General features: G+C 43.4%; 1 protein-coding gene across 2 annotated transcripts; it reads left to right on the top strand.

The window, feature by feature from the left end:
• The first annotated feature begins 353 nt into the window (after positions 1–353).
• Positions 354–15282, top strand: ccnp (cyclin P). 2 transcript variants are annotated; one of them, XM_014163296.3, is made up of 10 exons: positions 354–537; positions 11337–11462; positions 11902–11977; positions 12070–12242; positions 12969–13067; positions 13288–13443; positions 13676–13834; positions 14342–14520; positions 14655–14861; positions 14990–15282. In XM_014163296.3, the coding sequence occupies exons 1-9, from the start codon at positions 484–486 to the stop codon at positions 14830–14832; spliced, it is 1200 nt and encodes a 399-aa protein (XP_014018771.1). In that variant the 5' UTR covers positions 354–483; the 3' UTR covers positions 14833–14861; positions 14990–15282. The 2 variants fall into 2 exon arrangements, with proteins under 2 accessions (XP_014018771.1, XP_014018770.1); XM_014163295.3 differs by having other exon boundaries at positions 14655–15282.
• Positions 15283–17205: the final 1923 nt, after the last annotated feature.

The raw sequence follows: 17205 nt of genomic DNA, 5'->3' as shown, positions 1-17205 counted from the left end.
TACTTGTTACTTTTATCTCTTATTCTTAAATTGTTTTTAACTGCATTGTTGGTTAGGGGCTCGTAAGTAGGCATTTTACTGTAAGGTCTACACCTGTTTTATTCGGCGCATGTGACTCATGCATTTTGATTTGATGTGTGTCCGTTTGGGTATCGTGACAACAAAAATGCAAATAGACTAATAAAGCAAGCATTGTATTGTAAAAGTTTTGAATTACAAATTGATTGATGTAGGCTAATTCCTCATCAGCCAAATGTATGCTGAATATGTAAGAGTGTAAACTGATCAGGGATCAATCGCACACATGCAAATCATGACGTCTACGTCCCCCAACTCCAATTAGTCAATCACGTGTGTTTATTAGCCGACCGTCAGATAATGTTGACTGTTTAGTGTCTCTCGCGTTTCATCTGCCACTCATTGTGGTTTCAAGTAGCTGCGGCGCCTCTGTAAGTGAATTTGCTCTCTCCGGATCTAAGCATCATGGCCAAGACCGGATTCTGCGATTCCATACCACTGCTGGACTTGCACAAGAAGGTGAGTTTAAAGTTGAAATATAATGCGTACAGTTTTGTGTATTCGACTTACCCATAATGTGTCCAAACATTTAAATGCGCACAACACCGGTGACCCACACCTGCGAGTTTGTTTATCCCTTTCCAAGTAAATCACATTGTATTTGTCACATGCGCCGAATGTAACAGGTGTTAACCATCCCGTGAAATCCTTACTTAGAAGCCCTTAACTCTATTTTTAACTGCATGGTTGGTTAAGAAAATATTTACTAAATGAACTGGTTCTATCTTTATACCCGTCGCACGACCCACTGGTTGATGCTTAGTTATAAAACCCTCTTAGGCCTCACTCCCCCCTAAGATGCCTACTGCAGCCCTCGTCCTCCACATACAACACCTGTTCTGCCAGTCACATTTAGTTAAAGGTCCCAAAAGAACACATCCCTGGGTCGCTCCTCTTTTCAACTAGCGACTGGAACAAGCTGCAAAAAAGAACACTCAACTGTGCATTTATCTCCATCTCTTCATTCAAGGACTCAATCATGGACACTCTAACAGACAGTTGTGGCTGCTACGCGTGATGTATTGTTGTCTCTGCCTTACCTTTGTGCTGTTCAGGGGCGAAAATCTGATATCAACTTTGGGGGGGACAATTACATGAAATTTTCTCAAGAGCAATTCCTGAGGGGGACACCAAAAGTAGTGCTGTAACACAGCCTACGTTGTAATATGGTAAATGTATATTGAGGAACCAAAGAAATAAGGTGTTTGTGTACTCCTAACTACTGGTACCCAAAACTACACAACTAATCACAACAGCAATACCATTGCCTTTAACCTGTTGGGGGTAGGGGGCAGTATTGACACGGCCGGATAAAAAACGTACCCGATTTAATCTGGTTACTACTCCTGCCCAGTAACTAGAATATGCATATAATTATTGGCTTTGGATAGAAAACACCCTAAAGTTTCTAAAACTGTTTGAATGGTGTCTGTGAGTATAACAGAACTCATATGGCAGGCAAAAACCTGAGAGGATTCTATATGGGAAGTGGCCTGTCTGACAAGTTGTTGTTCATCTGGGCTCTTTTTATTGAAGACTGAGGATCTTTGCTCTAACGTGACACTTCCTACGGCTCCCATAGGCTCTCAGAGCCCGGGAAAAAGCTGAACAATATCGAGGCAGCCTCTGGCTGAAACACATTATCGCTTTTGGCAAGTGGCCGATCAGAGTACTATGGGCTTAGGCGCGTGCCCGAGTCAACCCCATGCTTTATTTTCTTTCGTCTGTTTACCTAAATGCAGATTCCCGGTCGGAATATTATCGCTTTTTTACGAGAAAAATGGCATAAAAATAGATTTTAAACAGCGGTTGACATGCTTCGAAGTACGGTAATGGAATATTTAGAATTTTTTTGGGTCACGAAATGCGCCATGCTCGTAACCCTTATTTACCCTTTCGGATAGTGTCTTGAACGCACGAACAAAACGCCGCTATTTGGATAAAACTATGGATTATTTGGGACCAAACCAACATTTGTTATTGAAGTAGAAGTCCTGGGAGTGCATTCTGACGAAGACAGCAAAGGTAATAACATTTTTCTTATAGTAAATCTGACTTTGGTGAGTGCTAAACTTGCTGGGCGTCTAAATAGCTAGCCCTGTGATGCCGGGCTATCTACTGAGAATATTGCAAAATGTGCTTTCACCGAAAAGCTATTTTAAAATCGGACATATCGAGTGCATAGAGGAGTTCTGTATCTATAATTCTTAAAATAATTGTTATGCTTTTTGTGAACGTTTATCGTGAGTAATTTAGTAAATTCACCGGAAGTTTGCGGGGGGTATGCTAGTTCTGAACGTCACATGCTAATGTAAAAAGCTGTTTTTTGATATAAATATGAACTTGATTGAACAAAACATGCATGTATTGTATAACATAATGTCCTAGGTGTGTCATCTGATGAAAATCATCAAAGGTTAGTGCTGCATTTAGCTGTCTTCTGGGTTTTTGTGACATTATATGCTAGCTTGAAAAATGGGTGTCTGATTATTTCTGGCTGGGTACTCTGCTGACATAATCTAATGTTTTGCTTTCGTTGTAAAGCCTTTTTTAAATCTGACAGTGTGGTTAGATTAACGAGAGTCTTGTCTTTAAATAGCTGTAAAATAGTCATATGTTTGAGAAATTGAAGTAATAGCATTTCTAAGGTATTTGAATAACGCGCCACAGGATTCCACTGGCTGTTACGTAGGTGGGACGATTTCGTCCCGCCGGCCCTAGAGAAGTTAACAAATCTTAGTTCAGTCACCAGTTTAAATTGAGTGGGGGTATCCATGGCATTTTCCAATTATGTTCCTATTTTACAAGTTTAAAAAATTTAGAACCTTTCATAATGTTGCCAAACAAAGACTTAACAAACATACCTGAGACTCCCTGTCTCTGCCAGTCTGCCCCTGCATATCTGTCCCCAACTCTGCTGTCTGTGTGCCATCTGTTGCCTGCTCTGCCTAATGACATCATTGTGAAACATTACATTTAGAATTTCACTTCTTTCTTATGAACATTTTATCAACTAGTCTGAGATATTAGGCTACTAGGGTTCTTACTTTGCGTTTTGGTGTACTGAAAAATACTCTGATGTCCGTCTTTTTTCTGCCATTTTTCTACCTGGCTGGCTACACACACACACAGTATGTAGGTTATTTACAGTAGGAGATGGGCTTCTATCATATCTTCTATCATTCTATATGGGCTTTGTTCTAAAAGGTAGCTAGCAAATGTGAAACGGATTGCAGTGACAAGAGTTGACAGCCGTATGAGTTCACCATTTACACAACATATGCTGCAACCTTTTGTAATTTTAATCGTTTGCTTCATATTGGCTGGCTTCCAACAATAGCTGAATTTGCAAAGCTAGCGAGCACCAATTCAGTGGTGTTTGCTATAATCTTTGCTACCCGGGTTAAATAAAGGTGAAAAAAATAATAATAAAAGTTCCCTTGCGACAATTTAGCTTTTGCAACGAGACCATTAAATATATTTAAAACAATGGTAGAAGAGTGTAGTTCTGTTCAGTTTATCACTAACCTTATCACAGGGACTTTGAAGCACTAACTTACATGCATGCTGATCTTGGAATACATTGACGATAGCAAAGATTCCATCTTTGACGAGGCCACAAATGGAATAGGTACTAGCTAGCTTAATAGTTAATATTTGCGCGCTAGCTCTGCATTTTCAGCTAGTGTGTGTGTGCGCGATTAACTGGATGAACCTCACGGCAGTTACGTGCAAACTAAGGAACTGGCAGTGGATCAAACCATTGTGAGGCAAAGGGCAGGGGGGGTCGCAATCTTTTGAAACGCGCTATTAAGTGTCTATAATCAGCACAATTGCTTTCATTGCGTATTATTAATATTATTTAAATTACATAGTTATGTTTCAGTGATATATTGGGGGGAACAAATCATATTTTTCCCAGGATGGGGGGGTCGTCGTCCCCCGTCCCCCCCGGGATTTCCGCCCCTGGTGCTGTTGTCTGTGCCCGTGCCCAATAATGTTTGTACCATTGTTTTATGCTGCTACCATGCTGTGTTCTTAGATCTCTATGTATTGTGGGTTCTCTTGTGATGTTTGTGTTGTCCTATATTTTTAATCCCAACCCTGCAGGAGGGCTTTTCCATTTTTGGTAGGCCGCCATTTGTAAATAGTAATTAGTAACGGACTTGCCTAGTTTAAATAAAGGTATTAAAACAATTTACATGAATTTTCTGGGTTTGGTTGGGAATGGTTTCATAGATCATTTGTAGCCCTTGACCATTACATATGTCATTGGATGAAGTCATCTTCTGTAGGAGGGCGTTTTGTTAAGGGTGTTTTCACATAGTCTTCTTTAAAGTGAACTCTGGGGTAAAATAAATGAAGGCAAAATAACTTTTTCTACTGCTTTTGGGTGAGAACTCAGCTCTTTTGCCAGTTCACATCCCTTTTTTTGTTTAGGCCTCTGTCGTCTTTGCATTCACATTGCAATATTTAGGAACAAACCAAGGTATTTTCACAACATTCACTCAATTCTCTCAGGGTTTTACGTAGTAAAGGACAAGCCATTCCATCAGGATGTGTTATTGAACAGCTTTTATTTATATATATGCTATTTATTCTGTTACATATATATATATATATATATGCCAGCCTATGTACATTTAGGAAGCTAATAGATTGCATTTAGTTGAAAGATTAAACATAATTCTAATCAGAAGCTACTATTAACATGTAAATAGTATTGGTAACAGAATAAATAGCAGAATAATAACTGCAGATTAATAACTGCTTTAATGAGAATTGTATACCCAAGGTAGGCTACTGCCCCTTTAAGAGCTAGAATAGATTTTTTTTTTTTTTAATTGTGATTCCCACCAACTGTTGCCTAATCACACTATTCAAAGCCCACAATCGAATAATCAGTTTCACGCTGTCTTGGCCTATAGATCAAATAATCATAACTACAAACATTTCTTCCCCCCACGAAGCTGCACGTCATTTTCTCTTGTGGGGTAATGGCAGGGAAAACTGTTGCACTAGTTTAGTGTGTGGTGTGGGAATAATGACAAGCGCACCGGGGGAGCTTTGTTTTCACATTACCCTGAAAAAGGGAACCGAACTGAGAAATTCAAGCAAATCAAACTCAGACCAACTCTTGATGGTCTGTTCGTTTGGCTTTGGGGGCTCTTTTTGAGGGGTCTGAGTTCCTTTTGGAGTGTGAACACTGAACAAAAGTTCACACAAATTGTCTGAAAGGGACAAAGTGAGGACATCCTAACACGTTGCTTGTGATATGGTTTATGAAACAGACTTTACCTTTCATATCAGCAAGAATCCATAACAAAATATTCAATTAGTACACACCTATAGGGTTAGGGTGCTTGTTTGCGGAAAACAGTATCTGTGTGTAACAGACGGACACCACAAACATGTTGTCACTGAAATACTGTTGGCTGCAACTGTTACAACCAGTTAAAACTGTACAGCAGTGGAGGCTGCTGAGGGGAGGACAGCTCTTAATGGTTGGAAGGGAGAAAATGAATATGTATGTGATACCATTCCGCTCCAGCCATTACCACAAGCCCATTCTCCCAAATTAAGGCACCACCAGCCTCCTGTGGTATACAGTGTTTTGCATTTGTGAAATACACTGCTCAAAAAAATAAAGGGAACACTTACACAACACAATGTAACTCCAAGTCAATCACACTTATGTGAAATCACAGAAGTTCTGCTGCCTGCAACATCCTCCAGCATGACCGGTTTGGCGGTGGGTCAGTCATGGTGTGGGGTGGCATTTCTTTGGGGGGCCGCACAGCCCTCTGTGCTCGCCAGAGGTAGCCTGACTGCCATTAGGTACCGAGATGAGATCCTCAGACCCCTTGTGAGACCATATGCTGGTGCGGTTGGCCCTGGGTTCCTCCTAATGCAAGACAATGCTAGACCTCATGTGGCTGGAGTGTGTCAGCAGTTCCTGCAAGAGGAAGGCATTGATGCTATGGACTGGCCCGCCCGTTCCCCAGACCTGAATCCAATTGAGCACATCTGGGACATCATGTCTCGCTCCATCCACCAACGCCACGTTGCACCACAGACTGTCCAGGAGTTGGCGGATGCTTTAGTCTAGGTCTGGGAGGAGATCCCTCAGGAGACCATCCTCTACCTCATCAGGAGCATGCCCAGGCGTTGTAGGGAGGTCATACAGGCACGTGGAGGCCACACACACTACTGAGCCTCATTTTGACTTGTTTTAAGGACATTACATCAAAGTTGGATCAGCCTGTAGTGTGGTTTTCCACTTTAATTTTGAGTGTGACTCCAAATCCAGACCTCCATGGGTTGATAAATTGGATTTCCATTGATTATTTTTGTGTGATTATGTTGTCAGCACATTCAACTATGTAAAGAAAAGTATTTAAGATTATTTCTTTCATTCAGATCTAGGATGTGATGTTTAAGTGTTCCCTTTATTTTTTTGAGCAGTATATTTTTGATGTGATCTGAAGGTAGAGGGATTTGTTTCTGGAACTATACCGCAACTGAGCATTGCTTCACGTTTAGATGTATTTGGCTGTTTTGGTTTTCCTGTTTTTATAAAAGTAAAAAGTCTAACATTTCATGCTATTCTACTTACTTTTACATATTAGCAGGTTGTATTTGTTTTTATACCACACAAATTACCTAAATTACAGGCTAAGAATGGACAGAGATTCTTTAACTGCTGGCTACTCTTCTGTGACTTAACCCAATGAGAGAAGGTCACAAGTGTTTCCCTAATCTGTCTGGGTTTACATATTCTATTGTAGGGAAGTTAATAGGTTAATCAATTGATAGTGACAGAATTATGCTGAACAAAAATATAAACGCAACCATTTCTACAATTTTACTGAGTTAGTTGATATAAGGAAATTGTCAATTTAAATAAATTAGGCCCTAATCAATGCAGGTGAAGCTGGCTATGGAGGTCCTGGGCTGGCAGGGTTACACGTGATCTGCGGTTGTGAGGCAGGTTGGACGTACTGCCAAATTCTCTAAAACAACGTTGGAGGCAGCTTATGGTAGAGAAATTAACATTAAATTCTTTGGCAACGGCTCTGGTGGACATTCCTGCAGTCAACATGTCAATTGCACACTCCCTCAACTTGAGACATCTGTGACAAAACTACATGTTTTAGTGGCCTTTTATTTTTCCATAGCACAAGGTGCACCTGTGTAATCATTCTGTTTAATCAGCTTCTTGCTATACCACAGCTGTCAAATGGATGGATTATCTTGGCAAAGGGGAAATGCTCACTAACAGGCATGTAAACAAATTTGTGCACAATTTGAGAGAAGGTTTTGTGCCTATGGAACATTTCTGGGATCTTTTATTTCAGCTCATGAAACATGGGACCAACACTTTACATGTTGCGTTTTATATTTAGCGTTTTTAGTTCAGTCTAGATTACTTCCCAAGCAAAGTTAGCCTCAATGTCAAAAACAATACAATGATATCCCAATATGCATCAGATGTAATGTAAGTTACTTGAATCTGGTGTATTGTGAAGTCAATAACTCTGATAAATACATAATGGGCAAGAATTATTATTGTAGTTGTAGGCAATCAAAGTTGATCTCTGTTCCTCTTCGCACTCTCCTTCTCACCCTGAACAGAACACAGGCTAGTCTGCGCACAGATGGTGTATTTTGAGGGGGACCAAGCCTAATCAAAAACAATTTTTGGCAGAAACCGTTGACTCTCCTCCTGAACTGCCACCGTAGCTCTACACTGCACAGCCATTTGTTAAGTAGCACAAACGATTTTGATCAGCCAGAGAAGAGCAGACGGGCGTAGGGTTGGATTGTCTACTGCAGTGTGTAAAAACAGTTTAGTTTTATTTACACCATCCCAGCATCTTAGAAATATAACTTTGATCTGTGCTTAGTAGCCTGTTAATCATTTGATTGAGACCACACTAAATAGCCTATAGGTGCATTTGATATTGCGCGCACAGGGGAGAATCAGAGATGAGGGGTGGCATCGCGCACGTATGTACACACTTCATTTGGAAAGTATTCAGACCCCTTTGCTTTTTCCAGATATTGTTTTGTTACAGACGTATTCTAAAATGTATTTAAAAAGATCGTCTCAATCTACACACAATACCCCATAATGACAAAGCGAAAACAGGTTTTTAGAAATGTTGGCTGTTTTTTATAAATTATACCTTATTCACTTACCTATTCAGACCCTTGCTATGAAATTTAGCTCAGGTGCATCCTGTTTCCATTGATCATCCTTGAGCTGTTTCTACACCTTGATTGGAGTCCACCTGTGGTAAATTCAATTGATTGGACATGATTTGGAAAGGGCAGTGCCACAGTTGGCAGTGCATGTCAGAGCAAAAACCAAGCCATAAGGTTGAAGGAATTGTCTGTAGAGCTCCGAGACAAGATTGTGTCAAGGCACAGATGCGGGGAAGGGTACCAAAAAATGTCTACATCATTGTAGGTCCCCTTAGAACACAGTGGCCTCCATTATTCTTAAATGGAAGTAGTTTAGAACCACCAAGACTCTTCCTAGAGCTGGCCAAACTGAGCAATTGGGGGAGAGGGGCCTTGGTCAGGGAGGTGACCAAGAACCCAATGGTCACTCTGACTGAGTTCCTCTCTAAAGATGGGAGAACCTTCCATAAGGACAACCATCTCTGTAGCACTCCACCAATCAGGCCTTTTATGGTAGAGTGGCCAGATGGAAGCCACTCCTCAGTAAAATGCACATGACAACCTGCTTGGAGTTTGACAAAAGGCACCTGAAGGACTCTCAGAACATGAGAAACAACATTCTCTGGTCTGATGAAACCAAAATGGCATTCAGGCCAAAGAATTCAAAGCGTCACATTTGGAGGAAACCTGGCACCATCCCTACGGGGAAGCATGGCGGTGGCAGCAGCATGCTGTGGGGATGTTTTTCAGTGGCAGGGACTGGGAAACTAGTCAGGGTTGAGGCAAAGATGAATGGAGCAAAGTACAGAGATCCTTGATGAAAACCTACTCAGGACCTCCGGCTGGGGCGACGGTTAACCTTCCAACAGGATAACGACCCTTAGCACACAGCCAACACAACACAGGAGTGGCTTCAGGACAAGTCTCCGAATGTCCTTGAGTGGCCCAGCCAGAGCCCAGACTTGAACCCGATCGAACATCTCTGGAGAGACCAGAAAATGGCTGTGCAGCAATGCTCCCCAGCCAACCTGACAGAGCATGAGAGGATCTGCAGAGAAGAATGGGAGGAACTCCCCAATACAGGTGTGCCAAGCTTGTAGCATCATACCCAAGAAGACTCAAGGCTGTAATTGCTGCCAAAGGTGCTTCAACAAAGTACAGAGTAAATGGTCTGAACACTTATGTAAATGTTATTTCAGTTAATACAGTTTATTTCTAAACCTGGTTTCTCTTTGTCATTATGCGGTATTGTCTGTAGATTGATTGATAGGGGGATTGAATCCATTTTGAGGCTGTAACAAAATGTGTAAGTCCAGGTCTGAATACTTTCCAAATGCATTTTCAATTTCAGACAAGCGGATGGTTTTGTCATTTTTAAATCTAGTCTGTGGGAGGGTCGTTGTAATTTGTCAAATGTCAATATTTCTCGTTTTTAAGAATGCTTATTAGGATATCAACTCAGCAAAAAAAGAGACGTCCCTTTTTCAGGACCCTGCCTTTCAAAGATAATTTGTAAAAATCCAAATAACTTCAGATCTTTATTGTAAAGGCTTGAAACAGTTTCCCATGCTTGTTCAATGAACCATAAACAATTAATGAACATCAAACCAAAGTTTATTTGTCACGTGCACCAAATACAACCGGTGTAGACCATACAGTGAAATGCTTAACATGCACCTATGGAACGGTCGTTAAGACACTAAACAGCTTACAGACGGTGGACAAATTAGTCACAGTTATGAAAATTTAGGACACTAAAGAGGCCTTTCTACTGACTCTGAACAACACCAAAAGAAAGATGCCCAGGGTCCCTGCTCGCCTGTGTGAATGTGCCGTAGGCATGCTGCAAGGAGACATGAGGACTGCAGATGTGGCCAGGGCAATAAATTGCAATGTCCGTACTGTGAGACCCCTAAGACAGCACTACAGGGAGACAGGACGGACAGCTGATTGTCCTCGCAGTGGCAGACCACGTGTAACAACACCTGCACAGGATCGGTACATCCATACAAAACACCTGCGGTACAGGATGGCAACAATTGCCCGAGTTACACCAGGAACGCACAAATCCAATCCCTCCATTAGTGCTCAGACTGTCTGCAATAGGCTGGACTGAGGGCTTGTAGGCCTGTTGTAAGGCAAGTCCTCACCAGACATCACCGGTAACAGTCTCCTATGGGCACAAACCCACTGTCGCTGGACATGACAGGACTGGCAAAAAGTGCTTTTCACTGACGAGTTGCGGTTTTCTCTCACCAGGGGTGATGGTCGGATTCACGTTTCTCGACGAAGGAATGAGCGTTACGCCGAGGCTTGTACTCTGGAGCAGGATCGAGGTGGAGGGTCCGTCATGGTCTGGGGCGGTGTCTCACAACATCATCGGACTGGGCTTGTTGTCATTGCAGACAATCTCAATGCTGTGCGTTACAGGGAAGACATCCTCCTCCCTCATGTGGTACCCTTCCTGCAGGCTCATCCTGACATGACCCTCCAGCATGACAATGCCACCAGCCATACTGCTTGTTCTGTGAGTGATTTCCTGCAAGACAGGAATATCAGTGTTCTGCCATGGCCAGCAAAGAGCCCGGATCTCAATCCCATTGAGCTCATCTGGGACCTGTTGGATCGGAGGGTGAGGGCTAGGACCATTCCCCCCAGAAATGTCCGGGAACTTGCCGGTGCCTTCGTGGGAGAGTGGGGTAACATCTCACAGCAAGAACTGGCAAATCTGGTGCAGTCCATGAGGAGATGCACTGCAGTACTTAATGGTGGCCACACCAGATACTGACTGTTACTTTTGATTTTGACGCCCCCCCCCCCCCCCCCCCCCTTTGTTCAGGGACACATTATTACATTTCTGTTAGTCACATGTCTGTGGAACTTGTTCAGTTTGTCTCAGTTGTTGAGTCTTGTTATGTTCATACAAATATTTACACATGTTAAGTTTGCTGCAAATAAATGCAGTTGACAGTGAGGATGTTTCTTTTGTTTTTTGCTGAGTTTATATAGGTAACCGTTCTGTACATTTTTCATCCGTCCCTAAGATGTATTTTTGGCCGCCTCCAACACAGGTGGTGGAAGAGAGACGAGCCCCCTTAAGAGCCTTGGCCAATGCCTGTGGGCCCAAAGAGCGTTGGCAGCCCCAGGAGGGAGAGTCCAGGGGGACCTACCAGAAAACTGAGCCAGAGGCCAGATGGGTACGCCTCCTCTTTCATTCTGATAGAGCCTGACCTGCCTTCTATTCAATTTCCTCTTCCCCCTGTTAACGCTCTTCCGTCTGTTCTGGAGTGTAATCATTAGTCCATACTGTAAAATTTGAGTTTCTATTGGACAAATTCAGGTAGGTTCCTTTCAGTTTGCTTATGTTTAAGGAGTGTTTTGCAACAATCGGCGTAATGAATAAACCCCAGCCGCGAAGGCCCACATTCAAGTGCATATACTAATTTCTGTCTCACCCCATTGATTACTCTCTAGTCTTTATGCATCGAGTACACATCAAATAATTTATTGAAGTCTCAGAACAGTATGTGGAGTCTCCATATTAATGCACTCTTACAATACCATATTTTGACATCTTATCCTTCCTCTGTGCCACACTCTGTTAATGTAATTGTCCTGCTGTGTATGTCTGTGCAGGCCAGGAGGCTGCCTGTGTCGACAGATGATGGCATTATCATGGGCTTCCATGAGGACGACAGCCCCTCTCATTCAGGTCACTGCAATATACTCCTGTACCAAATATAGCATATAATTGTGTGTCAAGCCATGTCTGTACTAAGTTAACCCTATCTCTACTAAGGTCAGATGGCTGTATGGAGGAAGAGGCTGTGCTGATCTACCTGCATGGCCTCCAGGGCCTCTATAGCCTGCAGGCGTTGGTGCCTGGCATGCTTCGTCATGAGACTGAGCTGGCCATGGAGACGCTTGGTCTTATCTACGACAGGAGCTACGCTTGGGACATCTTCTCTGACATGATGGTGGGGGGTCTAATAGAGGTGGTTCCATGTAATGAGTAGCCTTGCCTCAGACCCAGTTAGTCTTGTTAGAGCCCAGAGTTAATTCCTAGGATTTTTAGCTTTCTAGGCTATAACTCACACTCTTGTCACAACTTAGGAAAGTTGAACAAGATTGGGAGTGGGCTTGTTTTGTTAGTCAAGAATGGCTCTACATTTGGATCAGTAAATGGGTTTCCATCTACAGTTTCTATGCACGTAGAGTCATACTGTATCATTTTTTTATCACGTCAGCTGTGCTGCAAGAGGAAGTTTTGGTACAATTTTATAAATGTGGACAGATCATTTGTTCGTTCAACGTGGTGGGATCTTTTTGTGTCTGAAATTAATTCCGCAAGATATTGATTTTAGCAACCATAAACTTTGAGTCACGACATGGCGTGCCAAGACCAGAGGAGGCACATTTGCTATTTAATGCAACTGTTTTTGTTACAAAACTATCGGTAGAGTTGAAACTGTGATGGAAATGCAAACTTTAGATTTTTTGGGGTGAAAACTTTAAGTACATTTTGTGTGCGATATGTCATCACGCACTGATTTGTCTGCAAATTTCAGTTTGGTGGAAATGCCACTGGGAGAATGTTTGAATATCCGCATGAAAATCTTTCGCCGATGGGATGGAAACCAAGCTAGTGGAGTTATTTTGTTGCTTTGCTGTAGCTCTGTCATTGACACTGCCTCCTTTTCCAGAGAAGTCAGTTGCGGTTCACCTTCCCCAATGCAGACCTACCCAGACCTTTCACATACACCACCCGCGCCATCCTGGTCGACTGGCTCATCCAAGTCCATGTGAGTTCCCCTCGTGTCCCTCTACTATTTATTTAAAAGGATTTCCTGGTTAAAATGTACTCAAATTGCTACTTCTCAAATTTAGGAAATGTGCACTTGACAACAGATTGACCCTCTAAACTGAAGCAGTTTAAGCAGATGCCCTTCAACTTACCTAAGACTAAATGTATGTGGTAGAATTCAGGCCATTGTGTCCTCCCATCACCCCTGCCTCTTACAGGAGGTGTTCCATTTCTCAGAGGAGACCCTCTACCTGTCTGTCCACCTCCTGAACCGCTGCCTACACCAGATCAAGGTGAACACAGCCAAGCTGCAGCTGCTGGGAGTGGTCTGTCTCTTCCTGGCTGCCAAGAAAGAAGAGTGTCTTCTCCCTGAGGTATTCTACATCAGACCAGGGTCAGATGCATATGGTGTTCTTCACCAATGTTTTCCCTCACTGAAGCCATTATGCCTAGCTTGGTGTAGCATAATCAAGTAAGAGTTGGATATATGTTGGGTTCTTCCAGACTTTCAAACACTGACAGTGGGAGCTAGAGAAGGGGATTGAGCAGGGTTTGTTTTGGACCAGGGCTTTCTCAAGTGTTCTCCAACACCGTCCCTCTCTCCAGGTGTCTGAGCTGTGCTTCCTCATGGAGAATGGCTACTCCAATAGACAGCTGCTCCGTATGGAGCGCCGGGTGCTCACTGAGCTGAAGTTTGAGCTTTCCCACTGCTCTCCGCTGCACTTCCTGCTCCTCTCTGCCTCAATCGCCCACTGCAGCGCTAAGGTGGGTGAACCCTCAACACTTTAACCCTGAGCAGTTTGGCCAGATTCTAGAATGGATGCCATTGCCATGTTGGCTCCTTTATTCTCTAAATGTTGGTGAGATAACAAGACGAGTGCCTCCGACAGTTCCCTCAAATGACAGAGCAGTGAATTTAACACCCGTTTTTTTTGTTTAGCCTTCGGGATAATATGTATCCAAATTGGTACTGTATTGTGATGTCAACAAATTGCATGTCTACCTTCACTGGACATCTTTAATAGGGATTTAAAACTTTCAGAAATAAACCGCACAATGCAGAAGCGTCAATTAGCACTTAGCAAGTGCTATGTGGCGCCCTGGGAATGTTCAGACAGAAACCGCATTGGCCAAATGACTGCTTTAACCTAGTTGCTAGTCAAACTGCTCAGATTATCAGATCAACATGAAAATGTTAGTAATCTGAGATGTGCAGCACAACCGCAATAAAGACAACCTGGACCATCCCCCTTTACGTGTCTCTACGTCCAGGTGGTGTGGATGGCCCGTTACCTGCTGGAGCTCTCTCTGTTGGAGGGACAGTGTGTGGTGTTCTTGGCTGCCCACCTGGCTGGGGCTGCCCTCTGTCTGGCCCGCAGGGTACTGCAGGAGCCCCCCACCCCAGAGGGAGAGACTGCCTGGTGTGTTGCCTCCAGTATCCACGTAGGCAGGTGAGGAGAGGCTCTTTTCTTGATTGAAAATATACTTGACATGATACCCAATAATTTTCACAATTAGACTTTGAAGTGGAATGTACTTCTGTTGTGTTTTGACCCAAACTTTTTCTCCTGTCTGCCTCCTTCAGTGAGACGACCCTGCTGAGGATAATGTTCATCCAGGCAGGGGCTGCAGCCCAGGCCCAGAGCAGAGACACCCGTGCTACTTTCCTCAAGTACTCCACAGCAGGGACCATGCATGTCAGCAGCCACCCGTCCCTGCTGAGTGCCCCCTGTCTGTTGGGCCTGCCAACTGCACACACCTGAAGCCCCACAGTAGCCTACACATGAATAAGGTGCGCGTCACTGTTTTTCTATGGGAATGGGCCATTTTAGGAAGAATGAGTATCACATTTTGAGGAAGGGAGACGGACATCTGAAATGAGGACTGCTGGCCCTTACAGTCACCTTTTACTTCTTACAGACATTTCATATTGTAAACGAGAGAGCTTGAGATGAAGGCTTGCGAGATTACATTTGACCCACCACATCAAGAAGAGGTGTGAGGGGGAGGAAGAGGACAGCAATATAATATGCAGAACCAAACTGACTTGTATGGTTAAGCAGGACTTGCGTGCCTGTTCTGGACTGGACAGTGCCACATTTCTTTTATGCTCTTATCTTGGATCTAATTGTGAATAAAAAAAAAAATATGTTTTCTTTCGATGATGCTTCATCTTTTTTACTGTTTCTTGTAAAATGTTTGGACAAAAAGCAGGCTTCCATTGTTTAAATGTGTCATGGTTTAATGGAACTTTTTTAATAATGTTAAATAAAGTTGTCTGCTAGCATTTGTTGTAAGCTACCTCTCTAAGTTTCTGCTTGCACTTATTTATATAGCCTGGCTACATCTGCCCCTTAGCTTAGGGATTCTTGAAAGTCGGGACAATCCTTGTCCAGCAGATAAACTGTCTACTGTGCATTCGGAAAGTATTCAGACCCCTTTTTCCACATTTTGTTACATTATAGCCTTAATCTAAAATGTATGAAAAACAACAATTTAATACATCTACACAATACCCCATAATGACAAAGGGAAAACAGGCTATTAGGAAAGAATCTTGCTATGAGACTCAAAATTGACCTCTAGTGCATGCTCTCGCCATTGAGCATTCTTAATGTTTCTACAACTTGATTGGAGTCCACCTGTGGTAAATTCAATTGGTTGGACATGATTTGGAAAGGCACACACCTGTCTATATAGTGTCTCACTGTTGACAGTACATGTCAGAGCAAAAACCAAGCCCTGAGGTGAAGGGAATCGTCTGTAGAGCTCCGAGACAAGATGTGGGGATTTTTTTCAGCGGCAGGGACTAGAAGACTAGTCAGGATTGTGGCAAAAATGAACTTTGCAAAGTACAGAGATCCTTGATGAAAACCTGCTCAGGACCTCCGACTGGGGCGACGGTTTACCTTCCAACAGGATAACGACCCTAAGAGCACAGCCAAGACAACACAGGAGTGGCTTCGGGACAAGTCTCTGAATGTCCTTGAGTGGCCCAGCCAGAGCCTGGACTTGCTGGCAGCATTCTGGATCATTGCTACTCTAACTTCTGCGACACATACAAAGCCCTCCCTCGCCCTGCTTTTGGCAAATCTGACCAAGACTCCGTTTTGTTGCTCCCAGCCTATAGACCGAAACTTAAACAGGAAATACCCGTGCTAAGGTCTGTTCAACACTGGTCCGACCAATCTGATTCCACGCTTCAAGATTGCTTCGATCACGTGGACTGGGATATGTTCTGGATAGCCTCAGACAACATTGACGTATACACTGATTTGGCGAGTGAGTTTATTAGCAAGTGCATTGGTGATGTTGTACCCATGGTGATGACTAAAGCCTTCCCCAACCAGAAACCGTGGATTGATGGCAGCATTCGCTGCGAACCACTGCTTTAAATCAGGGCAAGGGGCCAGAAACATGACCGAATACAAAGTGTAGCTATTCCCTCCACAAGGCAATCAAACAAGCTAATTGTCAGTATAGAGACAAAGCAGAGGCGCAATTCAATGGCTCAAATACGAGACGTATGTGGGGTCTACAGTCAATTGCAGATTACAAAAAGAGAACCAGCCCCATTGCGAACACTGACGTCTTGCTACCAGACAAACTAAACCACTTCTTTGCTTGCTTTGAGGACAGTACACGGCCTGCTACCAAAACCTGCAGGCTCTCCTTCACCGCAGCCAACGTGAGTAAAACTTTTAAACGTGTTAACCCTCGCAAGGCTGCCGGCCCAGATAGCATCCCTAGCCGCATCCTCAGAGCATGCGCAGACCAGCTGGCTGGTGTGTTTTTCAATCAGTCCCTATTACAATCTGCTGTTCCCACATGCTTCAAGAGGGCCACCCTTGTTCCTGTTCCTAAGAAAGCTAAGGTAACTGAGCTAAAGACTATCGCCCTGTAACACTCACTTTCGTCATCATGAAGTGCTTTGAGAGACTAGTCAAGGATCCTATCACCTCCAACCTACCTGACACCCTAGACCCACTCCAATTTGCTTACCGCCCCAATAGGTCCACAGATGACGCAATCACACTGCACACTACCCTAACCCATCTGGACAAGAGGAATACCTATGTCAGAATGCTGTTCATCAATTACAGCTCAGCATTTAACACCACAGTACCCACCAAACT

Source organism: Salmo salar, chromosome 20 (genome assembly GCF_965601325.2).
Source record: "Salmo salar chromosome 20, fSalSal1, whole genome shotgun sequence".
NCBI lineage: Eukaryota > Metazoa > Chordata > Actinopteri > Salmoniformes > Salmonidae > Salmo > Salmo salar.
Note: the sequence above shows the minus strand (reverse complement) of the source record. Positions and strands in the feature narration are given on the sequence as shown.